At 36.3% G+C, this 15,360-nt stretch overlaps 4 protein-coding genes across 4 annotated transcripts; 3 read left to right on the forward strand and 1 right to left on the reverse strand.

Moving 5' to 3' along the window:
• The first annotated feature begins 614 nt into the window (after positions 1-614).
• Positions 615-3,263, forward strand: LOC21396907 (receptor-like protein 9DC3). The gene has a single exon (XM_010092417.1). The coding sequence runs from the start codon at positions 615-617 to the stop codon at positions 3,261-3,263; it is 2,649 nt and encodes an 882-aa protein (XP_010090719.1).
• A 1,952-nt stretch (positions 3,264-5,215) lies between these two features.
• Positions 5,216-6,982, forward strand: LOC21396908 (expansin-A20). The gene is made up of 3 exons (XM_010092418.2): positions 5,216-5,890; positions 6,014-6,332; positions 6,439-6,982. The coding sequence occupies exons 1-3, from the start codon at positions 5,761-5,763 to the stop codon at positions 6,740-6,742; spliced, it is 753 nt and encodes a 250-aa protein (XP_010090720.1). The 5' UTR covers positions 5,216-5,760; the 3' UTR covers positions 6,743-6,982.
• A 465-nt stretch (positions 6,983-7,447) lies between these two features.
• On the reverse strand, positions 7,448-8,584 carry LOC21396909 (protein THYLAKOID ASSEMBLY 8-like, chloroplastic). The gene is made up of 2 exons (XM_010092419.2): positions 8,184-8,584; positions 7,448-8,089 (listed from the first exon to the last, which is right to left on the reverse strand). The coding sequence occupies exons 1-2, from the start codon at positions 8,496-8,498 to the stop codon at positions 7,676-7,678; spliced, it is 729 nt and encodes a 242-aa protein (XP_010090721.1). The 5' UTR covers positions 8,499-8,584; the 3' UTR covers positions 7,448-7,675.
• A 2,185-nt stretch (positions 8,585-10,769) lies between these two features.
• Positions 10,770-15,240, forward strand: LOC21396910 (glutamate--tRNA ligase, chloroplastic/mitochondrial). The gene is made up of 13 exons (XM_024161904.1): positions 10,770-11,082; positions 11,166-11,284; positions 11,593-11,714; positions 11,802-11,984; positions 12,417-12,535; positions 12,698-12,746; positions 12,847-12,948; positions 13,147-13,249; positions 13,399-13,462; positions 13,737-13,851; positions 14,145-14,245; positions 14,663-14,820; positions 14,947-15,240. The coding sequence occupies exons 1-13, from the start codon at positions 10,829-10,831 to the stop codon at positions 15,174-15,176; spliced, it is 1,719 nt and encodes a 572-aa protein (XP_024017672.1). The 5' UTR covers positions 10,770-10,828; the 3' UTR covers positions 15,177-15,240.
• The last annotated feature ends 120 nt before the right edge of the window (positions 15,241-15,360 follow it).

Consider the following 15,360-nt stretch of genomic DNA (forward strand, 5'->3'; position numbering starts at 1 on the left):
GAAATTCCTAAAACTCATGCTTCCATATAACCGTTTGTCCCTCTATCATTATATCACCTCTCTCTCTCCCTTTCCTTTTTTTTTTTATTTTTTTATTTCGCGGTTGAATAAGTCTCTCTCTCCAAACATTTTCCTATTTTCGTTCTTTTTAATCTCTTGGTATACAACTTCTATTTTACCTCTCTTCTCGAAAAAAAAAAAAAAAACTTCTATTTTACATTCTATTCTCTCTTTCCGGTTTTAAACCTTTTTTTTTCTTTTTTTGCAAATGTACATTTATAATCGTTTTGTCTTGCTTTGCTGACATTGTCAAGCAATTTTCAATAAAGACTTTGAATTTTAATTAATTAATTAATTATTATTATTGAGACTTTCTTCCCTACGCCAAGAAAAATGGTAGAAAAATGCTGTAGTAGTTAATTCTTCACTGCTTGAGAAAAGGTCAACAACGTCAACGGGCATATTTGTCTGCCCAATATTTTAAAATACCGCAAATTCCTCTAGCCATGCATACTAGGCACTAGCATCTTTCCCCTTATAAAGACCAGCTTTAAGTTTCAATTCTAACTTAAAAGCACAAATCGCATATCAAAGGATCCTTTTTTTTTTTCATAATGTTAAAAGAGCGCTTTGTTGGTCTTCTCATATTTGCTTATTTCCTGTTCACTTCACGTTTCAGTTCCGCGCACCCACTTTGCCGTGCTCATGAAAGGTCATCCTTGTTGGATTTTAAGGCAAGCTTTGCCATTAACAAGTCTGTTTCTAGTGATCCTTCTGCTTATTCGAAGGTTGCTTCCTGGGCACAAGGACGGACGACGAGCAATTGTTGCTTGTGGGACCGTGTTGAGTGCGACGAAGATACCGGCCATGTGATCAGTCTCGACATGAGCAGCAGCTTTCTCTATGGCAACATCGACTCTAACAGCAGCCTTTTCAAACTGGTTCACCTTCAGAGGCTTAACCTTGCTGATAACAATTTCAATTACTCTCAAATACCAACTGCTATCAGCCATCTTCCTATGCTGACTTATCTCAACCTCTCATACTCCTTATTTTCTGGCCAAATCCCATCTGAAATTTCAGGACTATCCCACTTGTCTTCTCTTGATCTGTCTCGCAATTATGATTTTAATTCTCGAGAAGGCTTGTTGGGCTTGTTGGAACTCAAAAGACCTGATTTCAGTAGCCTCATTCGAAACTTGACAAACTTAGAAGAACTTTCTCTGAGTTTTGTCAACATATCATCCACAGTGCCTACTTCACTCGCAAACTTTTCTTCTTTGACATCTCTCATCCTAAAAGGGTGCGGACTGAAAGGTAAGCTCCCTGTCGAGCTCTTTCAATTGCCTAGCCTACAAATTCTCAATGTGAAGTCAAATAATTTCTTTGGTGAATTGCCTCAATTTAACCAAACCAGTGCTTTAAACGTATTGAACCTGGCATCAAATAGCTTTTCGGGGGAAATACCTACATCAATTGGGAATTTGAATTCCTTGACTGAGTTTCATGCTTACGACTGCGGCCTATCCGGGGAGATTCCATTCTCCATTGGAAATCTTACGCATCTCAAATATCTAGACCTTTCTATAAATAACTTCTCCGGCCCAATCCCTTCCTCTATTGGAAACCTTACCCAACTCATTGAATTAGACCTTGATTCAAATCATTTTAGCGGGCCAATTCCATTATCATTTTCAAAACTCATAAATTTGGAATCTCTTTACCTGTTTAAAAATGAGTTGAGTGGCACGGTGGATTTTGATATGTTTCTTCGCCTCAAAAATCTTACAGTGCTATCTCTGTCGAACAACAACCTCTCACTGATCATTAAACCTAGTGTAGACGGACCTCCTCCACAATACATATTTTTAGGATTGTCCTTTTGCAATTTAAGCAGTTTCCCCGACTTCCTGACGCATCAAGTAAGAATGGAGAATTTGCGGCTTCAAGGTAACCATATTGGTGGCCCGATTCCTGCATGGCTGATGAACATGAGCACGGAGACATTGTTAGGCATAAGTGTCGCTGAAAATTCCTTGACTGGGGAACTTTCACGAGCCATTTGCAATTTTAGTTCCCTTTCGGTCCTTAGGTTGTCCGGAAATAAGTTGGTTGGTGAGCTTCCTTTGTGTTTGGGAAACTTCAGTGATTCGCTGGCGGCGTTGGATCTCAGAGATAACTCTTTTTCCGGCAGCATTCCTACATTTGCAAAGGGTAACCAATTGAGGATAATAGATCTAAGTCATAATCAGTTGCAAGGGAAATTGCCACGGTCACTGGCGAATTGCAAGATGCTTGAATCCCTTTCTGTGGAAAACAATCAGCTCAATGATGTTTTCCCCTATTGGTTGGAGTCTCTTCCAGAGCTGCAAATTCTAGTGTTGGGGTCGAATAAATTCCATGGAGTAATCAAGGCACCTCAAACCGACCTTGGTTTTGTAAAGTTGCGTATAATTGTCATATCTTATAATAACTTCACTGGAATGTTACCGTCTAATTTCATTCAGAATTTGAAGGCCATGAAAAGCAGTAGCGTTGGGGATTTGCGTTACATGGAGACAACATATACACTAAGGCCAAGCGGTGGTAATGAAGTGACTTTTCTCTTTGGCTTCACAATTACTATCACAATAAAAGGGGTGAGGAGATATTATCCGGAAATCAATGACGATCTTTCATTCATAGACCTCTCAAACAACAACTTCGGTGGAGAAATTCCAGAAGTCCTCGGAGACCTAAATGGGCTTTATGCTCTCGATCTATCCAACAACAATCTCACGGGTGGCATACCATCGGCCTTGGCAAACCTAAAAAGATTGGAATCCTTGGACCTTTCGCAAAATAAGCTTTCGGGAAGGATCCCTCCGGTGCTGGAGCAGCTCAGTTTTCTTCAGTACTTCAATGTCTCTCACAATAACCTCGCAGGGCCTATACCACCAGCAAACCATTTGATGACCTTCGGGAGCAGTTCATACGAGGGCAACTTGGGATTGTGTGGAATTCCATTGCCAAACAAGTGTGGAAACTCCGAGGCCTCAGGACTGGTGCCGCTTCCGTCGTTTGATGAAGAGCAAGAAGATCACTCAGGGTCTCCTTTTCAGTTCGGTTGGAAAGTTGTGGCGATGGGGTACGGCTGCGGCTTTGTTGTTGGAGTGTTTATTGGGCATGTCGTGATTACAAGAAAATCCAGGTGGTTTGCCATGACTTTTTGTGTGAAGAATTTGCATGTGAAAAGGAAGCCAAGGTCGAAACGTGGGAATTGATTCCGACTCTATTTGTGCTTTGTACTTTACTTTCATTTAGTACTGTTAGTGTGAAAGAGCAGTTAATGTACTAAATAAATTGCTCTGTTCTTGTTTGTGTTGAAATCCTGTTGTGTGAAGTTACATGTCAAAGGCTATGCCATTGCTTGTAGTTGTGATTCCGTATGTCTTTAGTGAATTCCAATGTAGCCATTACTATATGCTTTGGTTCTTCACTTTCTTTGTTCTTTTTCGTTCCGTGCCATTTTCTATTTTTCTATTTACGGTTTCTTTATTTTCTCATGGAATTCTTGATTAAACTTTTGGTCAATTATAAGTGCTCAAAACATGAGACTTATCGATTATGTTAACATGTTATATAAATGAGTGACAGTCTCCTCTCAAATTTGATTTGGTTTCTTTTATTTTAAACTCATAGTAGACACTCAAGATTAAAGTAAGATACATATGCAGTCAGAAAGGCTCTTATATGTAAGACTAAGAGCAAAAACCTAATCTGAAAATAAATAAGTACATGTGAAACATTAAAAAAAATCCAATTTGAATCTTACGTGAAGGACAAAATCTATTATATCCGTATTAGTTATGTTGAAATGCAACCAAAAAAGTTAGAATATCTTACAAACATCATAAATTAAAATCACTAAAATTCTATACGCAAGTTATAGCATATAATGCCAAAATTAGTACGATAATTGTTGGTTAGCTTTGTTATTGTTAAAATATTCCAAAACAATAGTTATATGCAAGAGGCGAACTTTTTTTTTTTTTTTTTGGGTGCCTACCTGGTTTAGTTCCCTGTAAAAATAATGAATGCTAAACGTTAATCCTTTTTCTATATATATATATATATATATATATACATATACATATTTCACATTGAGTGGATTGAAACTCTTGTAATGTGGCCTCACGAGTCTCGTTCAAGCTCTACATATACGTTTTTTTGTTAAGATTATACGTTTTTTGTAATGTGACAACAATCGGCTTCTCCCTCCATTAAACATATTTGGGGCTTCAGACTCTTGGTAGAGTATCATTTCGTAACTATTTTTATATCCCATTGTAGCATAATTCTCTTATGTCAGGGATGAAAACTGAAAGGATTTTGCACGTGTTGATCGAAGTTCAGTAAAGTCTCTGACCAGATACGTTCGCTTGAAAGAAAACTTCTCTGAAAGAAGAAGCAACTTTTGCCTTTGAAGAGAGTAGTACATATTAAATTACACAAGCTTCAAAAGAAAAAGGAAAAAAAAAAACACAAAACTATGGCCATGGGGCCACTAGCTTATGGCTGCTATATTACATTACTTATAAATTCACAAATTTATTAAAAGACGAGCCGAAACAAAAGCGACATTTTCCTCCAAACTCTTCCAAAATTCAAAGAAGAAATTAAGGATTTGTTCTCTTAGAGAGTAAAACTTAAAAAATTTAAATTTAAGTTACAATTTTATTTAAGTTTATATTCGTTTATAAAATTTAAATTTGAACTTAAATTTTAACTTGAATTTGTGATTAAAATCTGAATTCAAGTTTCCCTTTCAATTTAAGTTCTTAAACTCAAACTCAAGTTAATGAATAATATTTTTTTATTATTAAAAACATCATAATATTTTCGTTTTAATTCCGATTGAGATGATTTTTTCTATGCATTCACAACGAAGAGAAGAATAAAATCTCACCCATATATCTTATTATAATTTTTTATCATCATCGAGTTTTTATTAAAATACTATTTAAATACAAAATTAAATTTTTACCTACTCAAACACAAACTCAAATAGATTCTCAATCCAAATCATAACTCAATTGTATACATCTAAACACAAACTCAAGTTACAATTTCAACTTAAATTATAACTTAAATTTAACTCAAAATTTACACTTAAATTACCGTAACTAAAAAATATAACCAATAAACCTAAAAAACTTCAAAAAGTTTTGTTCTTAATTACTTGTTCTAGGGCCTTCTGCTTTATCTGTCTGCCAACACCAAGAAACCCTCGAAACCCTTCTCATATATAGCCAAATGCAAGCGGCGACTTTTTTCTATTCATTTTTTTTTCCTTTTATTTTTTTCTGGTGCTTGTCTGCGTTTTGGTTCCCTGCTAAAAAGAAGAGAAGAATGAAAAAAATAAAAAGTAAAAAGCACTTCTCTTTACCATGGTCTAAGTTGTGGACCAACGCGCCTCCTAATTTCCCTCGCAGAATGTGCCCACAATGTGAACCATGGACATTATTGTTTTGTGCATTTGACAGAGCTACCACCTTTACTTACAAATCACAATAGAGTTTTTAGGCTTGAGCCGTCAACAAAACAAAAAGTCTTGCTTCATCTCCGCCAGATGATTTAGGTCATTTTCCTTCATCCTGCAATCAGCTTGCATAAAAAGGAACGAAAGAAAAGAGAAGAGTGAGGGGGAAAGAAAGAAAAGAAAGAAAAAAGAAACCCATTTGAAGTACAGAAAAACTTTCATATACATTGCGCTCTGACATGGCTGCCCTCAGAGTAGAGATTCTTTGGTTGATTCTGTTTAAAGCATGGATTGCTGCTGCCAACACTGAAGAGTGGAAAACTGCCACTGCAACATATACCAAGGAAACAGATGGTTCCATTATTAATGGTAATTTTCTTCTTTCTATTTACAGAATATGCCATCTTTTCTCTGATAATGGTGCTTAAAGTTCAGAGCTGTTGCAATTTTAGTGTTTATTACTCAAGGCTTTAGTGTTCATTCATGTTACAGAAGGAGCTTGTGGTTATGGGGACCTTCAGAGGATCACCTATGGGAAGTATAGTGCAGGACTAAGCAGCATTTTGTTCAATAGAGGGAGTACCTGTGGGGCCTGCTATGAGTTGAGATGTGTTGATCACATCTTGTGGTGCCTCCAAGGAAGCCCTTCTATTGTTCTCACTGCTGCGGATTTCTGCCCCCCGAATTTCGGGCTTTCAGCCGATTATGGTGGGTGGTGCAATTTCCCCAAGGAGCACTTTGAGATGTCGGAGGCTGCGTTTGCTGAGATTGCGGAGAGGAAAGCAGATATTGTTCCTGTTCAGTATAGGAGGTAACATAAGATGAAAATCATGAAACAATACAAAGAGATTTTGTCATCTTAAAGTTTGTTTGTTCTTAAATCTTGCACTGATTGAATTACTGTTTGTTTTGGATAGGGTGAAATGTGCGAGGAGGGGTGGGGTGAGATTCACAGTCAGTGGAAGTTCTCACTTCTACCAAGTCTTGATTACAAATGTTGGCTTGGATGGTGAAGTGGTGGCCGTGAAAGTGAAGGGGTCAAAAACAGGGTGGATTCCGATGGCAAGAAATTGGGGACAGAACTGGCAAAGCAATCTCAACCTAAAACGTCAACCTCTGTCTTTTGAAGTAACATCCAGCGGCGGAAGAACACTCACATCTTACAATGTTGCTCCAGTAGACTGGCAATTCGGTCAGACATTTGAGGGGAAACAATTCTAATGTGGAAAATCTTTTGAAGTTGAATGCTAAAATACTATCATCAAAATCTCATTTTTGAAACAAGAATTCCCAACTTTAAACTTTGGGAAATCCTGTTCACGAGTTCATGACTGTTGAATCTTCTATTTACATGTTTACTCACACGGTGATCCGGCATGCCTTATCTTCATCTATCCCGAAAAGATCAGGTTGTAGTCAAAAAGAAGCGCGAAAGTTGTATAACATAGTTGAAAATTTTGGAACACGAGGTCCCAGTTTTGTCTCTTTATATACGATGCTATTAAAGTAAAGACTAATTGTGGATGGAATCTTTAATCACCTAAAAACTATCAGTATACTAACTTACTAAGCTTAGCCTTGCACTTGCTTTACACTTGCTTTATAAATGCATTGTTAATTGGTTTAGCCCTCAATACAGCATCTAAAAGAACCACAACTCAGCAGAGCATCATAGACATAGAGCTCAAAGACGGACAATTTTACACAGTAAACTAAAAGGTTAGAAACTGACAGAAAACGATTAGAGGAAAAGTTCCTGACAATTTCTTCTCAAACCAACTAGGCAGTATGTATCGTTAATTAAACAAATAAAAGGCAAATGCAACATCTAACATGGAGTAAAACTAAAAAGAGGTTAATTAGCGATCCCCACATGGCTAGGCGCTCATTTTACCATCCCAATAGGTGATGGAGAAAGAGGTGGGTTTTGAAAACTTATATATGTGGCTTAAAAATCATCAAATGCTCATAATTCCTGGTTCACTAGGGTTATTTACATCATCAAATGCTTCTCAAAATGGAATTCCAGGGAATCAATTTCCTACAAAAAGCATTTCCTTTTTTCAGTAGACAACCGGTAACAAAATATTTTTTCAATATGACAATATACAATTTAGCAAGAAAGAGATTTCAATAATTGTTCAATATATAATCCTATACATTTGCTAATTTTGGTGCTAAATCTTCAATCTCATCCAAAAACTCCAAAGATTCACCATAGAACTTCTGAGCATCTAACCTCACAATAGCTGAAGCACCTGTTTCTCCCATTGATTCCAAGCCATTTATGAGTATTCTAAAAGTCGACCTATCTGGGTCACAACCGACCTGTTTCATCAAACAATAACACTCCATAGCTAGCTCAGCTATGTTCAAACTAACTAAAGCCCTCAACAGAGCGTTGAAACCCTCAATTTCAGGCCGTAAATTAGCTTCTTCTTTTTTCAAGTACAAGCCAACAAGTTCAACTTGCTCAAGAAATCCATTATTACCAAACACTCCGACCATATCAGCGTACAGTGAGACCTGAGGCTTGTACCAGTACTCCTTTCTGATGTCCTCAAAAACCTACCAAATCACACAAAATAAGTGCTTTGTAGCTGATATATATATATATATATATATATATATAAATTATGTATGTATAACCGAAAGCAGAAACCTTGAGTGCCAAGAGACATTCGTTCTGTCGGAGGAGTTCGCGAAGAACGGCCATCATGTCGAACTTCAGCAATCGCCGGAATTTCAAATCGAAGAACTTTTCCAAACTGCGATGGTCTTTTTGCGTTCTCTTCAGGGCTTGGACGGTCTGAATCGCTTCGATGCTGAGGTTTCTCCCTTTCTGCAACGGCCTAGGATTGTTGCTCCTGTCCCTCATCGTCACAATCGACCGCCATTTCTGTGGCCTCGCGAGTCGCAGAGAATGAGATGAAGAAACGAAGAAACTGAGAGCTTGCAATGACACTGAGGAATTCATGTTAATGGCTCGAAAGTTTGAGACTTTCCGTCGGAATTCCAGGCCAAAACCATGTTCGGCGACGACGCTGAACCAGGAACAAGAAGATATAGTGATGGTCTAAGGAGACGCTTCCAAACGGCGCGTCTTGCAAGGTCTTCTGTGGAAAACGACTCGTCGTTTTTCGACGGCAGTTTTCTGTTATTTCATGTTGGCACCCCCGTGCTTTGCCTAAATTGTAGAAATATACCTTTGACAGATATATTTATGTCCACACAGAGACTTCTATTATGTCTTTTCATAATGAGACATCTACTATTTAGTCAAACCTATCATAACATTTTTCAAAAAAAAAAAAAAAAAAAAACCTATCTACTTGGATCGTTAAATATTTTTTAAATAATGAAAATACCCCGCCCAACAACCTGCAACTAGAAAATCTTTATTTGAGTAATTTATCCATTTATATCAAATTTAAAAATTATCCTATAGTTTGAAAAATTTATCCCATTTTATCAAATTTAAAAATTTTCTAATATGGAAATAAATATAATTAATGTTAAACTATAATAAAGGTAGCTTTCTCTAATAGAGACTAGTTGTGTAAAAGAATTAAAATACAATTTTATTCTTATTTAATAAGAAAAATGAATTAAGAAGTCGTTTGTTTCCTATATCTATCTATGATTCTAAATCATAATTCATAGTTCTCTACAGTGTTTTCTCTCACAAAAAATACACGTAAAACGAGAATAATTCTGAATACACGAACCAAACGTCCACTAAGTGATTCTTAACCATTATTTGCACGTTAATGGTAAAATAACGAAGATTATTATATATATATATATATAGGATAAATATTGTCATTTTGCATTAGAGGTGAAGATGTATGGAATTTGAGGTTTGAGATTTTGAGGGATCTTATTGTAAAAATATATGATTAAGAGAGTGTCTACGTAATTTAAGTGAACTATAAAGTATAATTTTTGCTTTCTTTTTTCTGGTGGATGAGTATAATTATTGTTAATAATACCTAACCGCGTGACCGTAAAGGTTAAGAAAAATGAGAATATAAAATAATTCATTGTACTAGAAAAAAATAATAAAAACAATCTTGTGATTCAAGAAAAATAAGATTTCGTTTATTTCACTATTTAAATTTTTAATTTTAATTTTATTACAGTTAAAATTTTTTATAAAAAATTACATTTAACTTTTTATGTTATAATAAAAATATTTTTATATAAAATTATATTTTAACTCAAATTAAAAACTTAATATGAGGTTTAAGAATCTAACAATAATTTTATTTTTTAGTTTGTATTTTTTTTTTAATTCTGAGGGGGCTGGATAAATAAGAGCATAGCCCCGCGTGGCAATTCGCAGTTATAGGGCTCATTTGTTTCTATTTTCGCTTTCATTTTCACGTTTTCCGAGAAGAAAAAATAAAAACGGGAAATGAAAATGTGTTTGGGAAGAATCCGTATCAAAACTAAAAATAAAAACGTTTTTGAATTTTTTCCAAAAAACTCATTTTTTCTGAAAACGATTGAGGTTCGTTTTCATTTTCTCGTTTTCATTTTCTTCAGTGTCAGCTTCATCGCCTTTCCTTTTTGTCTCTGCAAGCCCAACGTCACCGACAATGGGTGATCCTCCGGTGCCGGTGAAATCCCTAGCGGCCTTCCTCATATGATGCCATTCCGATCAACTCAACTCCATTGCTCTCTCCCCGGACCCCAAGCTCCATTACCCTCTCTTTGTCAAGTAAGCCCCGATTGCAAGAAATTCTTTCCCTCTTTTTCTCAATTTTCAAGTTTTCTTTTAATTTATCTCTATTAATTCTCTCTCTATTTTCAGTTTCGCGGAGCTTCTAGAGGATGATCCTCCGCTCGCTCGTCTCGTCTTCTCTCAACCCATTGAGTACTTGCGGTCTTCAATGTTGAGATCGATGTCTGTGGTTCTCCCCTTGAATGTGTTGGTAATTTGTGTTTGTTTGATTTTAATCTGTTGTTTATGTGTGTATTTGTTGTTGAGCTTCTTCTCGTTGTTGACACATATTTTCATGTATATTAATATTTATTAAATATATTATTATTTAATATATTTAATATTATTATATATTTTTAAAAATTAAACCATTAAATACAATTTTAATTTTTTTAAATTAAAAATAATATCAAAATAAAATTATTAAACGTATTATTAAAAATATTTTAAAATAAAAATAAAAATATTATTTTCATACAAAAAAAATAAAAATATTTTGGAACAAATTCCATCATAATTTCGTTATCCTCTCTCTAGAAATAAAGCAGTCTCCCCGGCGAGGAGAGAAAGAGAAATCGAAAATGGCGACCATAGTGGGAGCGCCATGGACGAGGATTAGGTTTTACCCGGAGGTCGCTCCTCCATTTCTGCGACGGTCTCCGCTGTTCTACAGAAGCAAGAGAATCCAAGATTTCCGAAGGATAAGAACTTTCTCGGTCTCTGCAAAGAATTCTGGCGAAGAAAGGAACGTTCGAGTTCGTTTCGCTCCTTCGCCGACCGGGAACCTCCACGTTGGCGGAGCGAGAACTGCACTTTTCAATTACCTCTTTGCCAGGTTTAAAGCTGGTTTCAGTGTTGTGTGAGTTTTTGGAGGTTTTGGGGTTGTTTTCTGAGTTTCGAAGTGTCGATTGTTTTCAGGTCCAAAGGAGGGAAATTTGTTCTGAGAATTGAAGACACTGACTTGGAAAGGTCCACTAAAGAATCTGAGGAAGCAATGTTGCAAGATCTGTCTTGGCTTGGTCTCGATTGGGACGAAGGTAGTACTAGCTGCTGCCCAGTTTTTGTTGGAAATTAGGTTAATTTACGGCATTACGCTTTAATTCTTCGAACTTAATTGCGGTGAAATTCCACTATTTGTAGCCAATTTGGATGAACTTAATTTAGCTTCATAAGAATCAAATTGAGGTTAGGTGGATAGGGAGTTGAATTATACTTGATTGAGTCGTAATTGGTCTTGCCCACTATTTTTTGGTTTGCTGTCAAGTTTTTTGGTAGGGCAAATGGAGATGGTTTTTCCTGTGATGCAACATGGTTGTAATATTAATGTATGTGGTAAAACTTTTAGGACCTGGAGTTGGCGGGGACTATGGTCCGTATAGGCAGTCGGAAAGAAATTCTATGTACAAGCACTACGCAGAGAAGCTTTTGGAGTCTGGTCATGTTTATCGATGCTTTTGCTCTAATGAGGTAATCCTCTTTAGTTTTGGAAGTTGGAAATACGTGTTGATATGAGTATAGTGCTGTTCTTCTGTATCTTAATGTCATTCTCTTCAGGAACTAGAAAAAATGAAGGAGATTGCGAAACTAAAACAACTGCCTCCAGTATACACAGGAAAGTGGGCCAGCGCAATGGATGATGAAATGCAGGAGGAGCTGGAGAAGGGAACGCCTTATACATATAGGTTCCGTGTGCCAAAGAAAGGGAGTTTGAAAATTAATGACCTAATCCGAGGAGAGGTAATTTCATTTTTCTTTCTGGTCCTATATTATTCCAGAAATGAATTTTTTTCAAATAGTTTTTTAATTTTCTCTTAATTCTTTTGTTACATCCCCTCCAGTATAGCGTCACAGTGAATGTTAATTTAGTTGAGGTTACCGCTGAATCTTTTTCTTTGAAATCAGCAACTATACATTTATGTCTGAAGTTTGAACTGCGAAAAGAGTAGCAACACTACGGCGCTCAAAATTTTCTGATTTGATTGCTTGCAATCATGGCATATATGAGATTGTTAGAATATCTAAATGTACCGTTTTCGCTACGTTTCAAGACGGGATTGGGACTCTAACTTTAATTGCATGAACAATCTCGTGGTGACGGTGAATAGGATCATAAAACATTGAATTATGATGAAGTTGTTGCTGTTAACTCGGTTTCATAGTGTGATGAAGGTCAGTTGGAATTTGGAAACGCTTGGAGATTTTGTTATTATGAGGAGCAATGGACAGCCTGTGTACAATTTTTGTGTCACAGTAGATGATGCTACCATGGCAATCTCACATGTTATCCGGTAACCATTTAATATATTGAAGAATATGCTATGTGCCAGCCTACGTAATTCATTCATTTGTTTTGTTTTTCATTTTTATTTTTATCTTGTGGGATGATGCGGATTCACCTACTGTACACATGTCCCCTTATTCTGTTGATTTTCTTTTTTTTTAAAATCCAGAGCAGAAGAGCACTTACCAAATACTCTAAGGCAGGCATTGATATATAAGGTAATTTTGAAATTCTCATGTTTTGCTTTCCTTTTTAAAGTACTTGATATTTTCATTGACATGGAGAAACTGGCTTTATTATATAATCATTTTGACACAGGCTTTAGGATTCCCAATGCCTAACTTTGCTCACGTTTCCTTAATTCTTGCACCTGACCGGAGTAAACTTTCTAAACGTCATGGTGCAACTTCAGTTGGCCAGGTAATAATCATTCATAAATATGCACGTTGTTGTTATTCAAAAATTTTGGCACATGTCTTATTCAGTCCCGATTTCCTAAAATTATTTTCCTCATATGTTTTCTCTTTAATAGAATATGTCACTTTTCTCGGATTCTTTCTTTTTCACTTTTATGGCGATGATAATTTTTTTGCACCTTTTGAATGGCCATCTAAACAGTTCAGGGAGATGGGGTATCTTCCCCAGGCGATGGTGAACTACCTGGCATTATTAGGTTGGGGTGATGGCACAGAAAATGAATTTTTCACCCTCGAGCAACTTGGTTAGTAATCTCTTTTGACCTCTCTTTCCTTCATTCTTCTTCTTTCTGTCATCCCCAAAAACTTTTCTATCAAATAATAGATATAAAGGCTTAAATATCCTGATACATGTAATTGATTTTTTAATTCTGAATTCTCACGCTTTTTGCAGTTGAAAAATTCTCAATTGGCCGAGTTAACAAGAGTGGTGCTATCTTTGATGCCACCAAATTAAGGTGATTATGTTATGACTTTTTATTTACCATCTGCACAGGAAGAAAACGTGTTTTTCTTTCTTATGGTTGGCCGTCCATTGCTTTTATACACTTGGAAAGGCGTCGTCTGCTTGTGGTTAATATATTGATTCTTGAGAATTTACTTTCCCATTTATGATGTGAAAACTAGGAATTGATGATACATAGATGACGCATCTGCTGGTACTGTGTTATAGGTCAGAAAGCATTAATCTACCACAGAGTTTACTTATTGTTTCTTCTTTCTGTAACTAAGGTGGATGAATGGTGAGCATTTAAGAGTAATTCCCTCAGAAGAGCTGACTAAGCTTATTGGTGAGCGATGGAAAAGCACTGGCATCCTTACAGAATCAGAAGGGCCATTTATTGAAGTAAGAACCATGTTTTTACAATTGCAATTGCACTTTTGTGGCTTGTGCATTTCCAGTATCACAGCATCTATGGTCTTTAGCTAAAACGTTTATGCTCTAGTGAGATGTGGTCAGTTTTGTGCCTATTGTTCTCTTTAAGCCGCGAATTGATAGAGTTAGGTTGTGGGGTTCACTTAGATAGGATATCAGATTTCTTTAGGGATCATGGCGTCTCTCTGCTTGCTTTGAAGTCCCATTACTTATTGTCTAAAGCTGAGTATTTGCTATATTTATAATTTGACTTTGTGCAATAGGAAGCAGTTCAGCTGCTCAAGGATGGGATTGACTTGATACCACATTCAGACAAGGCACTATCAAACTTGCTTTCTTATCCTTTACATGACACTTTAAAGAGGTGAATTCCTTACATTTTGGTTTTAATACATTGAAAATCGAATACTGAAAAATGATTCAACAAAATTTCCACCCTAAATAGATTTGGTTATCATAATGTATCTTGCATTGGGAAAACTACGTTTATAGCAGGATATTTAGTTAACAGTAAGTGCCTTAAGTGTTCTAATATTGGATGTAATTGAGCCGTGTTTTTGTTAATGGTTCCAGCATGATTCACATATGCGTGGCTATAGACTCATGAAGTTTATCTATGAGATTGCTCGAGACTATGGAGTTGGCGTTGCTACATATTTATTCGACTGAAAAAATCTGAATGTTTTTCATTTGTTGTTCTATAATTAGACTTTTCGAATTCTAAATAAATAGGTTATAGTCCACTTTATGATAACTTCAATTTTGGTGGTGTTGTCTGCAGTCCTGAAGCCAAGCCCATATTAGAAGACAAACTTTCTGAGTTTTCGACCAGTCTGATGGCTGCTTATGACAATGGTGAAATCCTTAGTGCACTTGAAGAAGGTAGTGCTGGCTGGCAAAAGTGGGTTAAGAGCTTTGGCAAATCACTGAAGCGCAAGGTGGATTTTCTCTCATGTTCATGCCCCTTTTCTTTTCTCTTGCGAAAAACTCCTTATCCATGACGAACTGAGTACTTATAAAAAGATAAAAAATAATTAACCAAGTCTTATTTTGCTTCTGTAGAAAAAAAGTCACTGTTTATGCCTCTCCGAGTGCTGCTGACTGGAAAACTCCATGGTCCGGAAATGGCATCTAGCGTGGCTTTAATCCATAAAGCGGGAACATGTGGTGTTGTAGCTCCTCAAGTCGGGTTCGTGCCATTAAACGAAAGGTTCAAAATGCTGAGGCAACTCGACTGGGATTCATTAATCAAGGATGAGCCACTTGTGGAGGCCACCACCGCAGCATCTAATTGAGAATTCACAGTTTTGATCGGCTTTTCAACTAGGACTTTTTTCTTTAATTATTATCGCTTTTTTTTGGGGGTCGCATCATGTTGGCCAATGCACGGTTCAATGTAACAGCATTCATCCTTCCATACTTTATGTTGACATTTTAGCTAATACGAGAGATGTGTGAATGAATGTAGTACTCTTTTCT

Source organism: Morus notabilis, unplaced genomic scaffold (assembly GCF_000414095.1).
Source record: "Morus notabilis unplaced genomic scaffold, ASM41409v2 Scaffold338, whole genome shotgun sequence".
Lineage (NCBI taxonomy): Eukaryota > Viridiplantae > Streptophyta > Magnoliopsida > Rosales > Moraceae > Morus > Morus notabilis.

Excerpts from the sequence above, each read along its gene's own strand:
- LOC21396909 (XM_010092419.2), bottom strand. The coding sequence starts at position 8,498 with ATGAATTCCTCAGTGTCATTGCAAGCTCTCAGTTTCTTCGTTTCTTCA. Across the intron at positions 8,090-8,183 it reads AATGTCTCTTGGCACTCAAG|GTTTTTGAGGACATCAGAAA; the intron begins GTTTCTGCTTTC and ends GTGATTTGGTAG.
- LOC21396910 (XM_024161904.1), top strand. The coding sequence starts at position 10,829 with ATGGCGACCATAGTGGGAGCGCCATGGACGAGGATTAGGTTTTACCCG. Across the intron at positions 11,285-11,592 it reads TGGTCTCGATTGGGACGAAG|GACCTGGAGTTGGCGGGGAC; the intron begins GTAGTACTAGCT and ends TAAAACTTTTAG. Across the intron at positions 14,821-14,946 it reads CAAATCACTGAAGCGCAAGG|AAAAGTCACTGTTTATGCCT; the intron begins TGGATTTTCTCT and ends CTTCTGTAGAAA.
- LOC21396907 (XM_010092417.1), top strand. The coding sequence starts at position 615 with ATGTTAAAAGAGCGCTTTGTTGGTCTTCTCATATTTGCTTATTTCCTG.
- LOC21396908 (XM_010092418.2), top strand. The coding sequence starts at position 5,761 with ATGGCTGCCCTCAGAGTAGAGATTCTTTGGTTGATTCTGTTTAAAGCA. Across the intron at positions 5,891-6,013 it reads AGATGGTTCCATTATTAATG|AAGGAGCTTGTGGTTATGGG; the intron begins GTAATTTTCTTC and ends TTCATGTTACAG. Across the intron at positions 6,333-6,438 it reads GTTCCTGTTCAGTATAGGAG|GGTGAAATGTGCGAGGAGGG; the intron begins GTAACATAAGAT and ends TGTTTTGGATAG.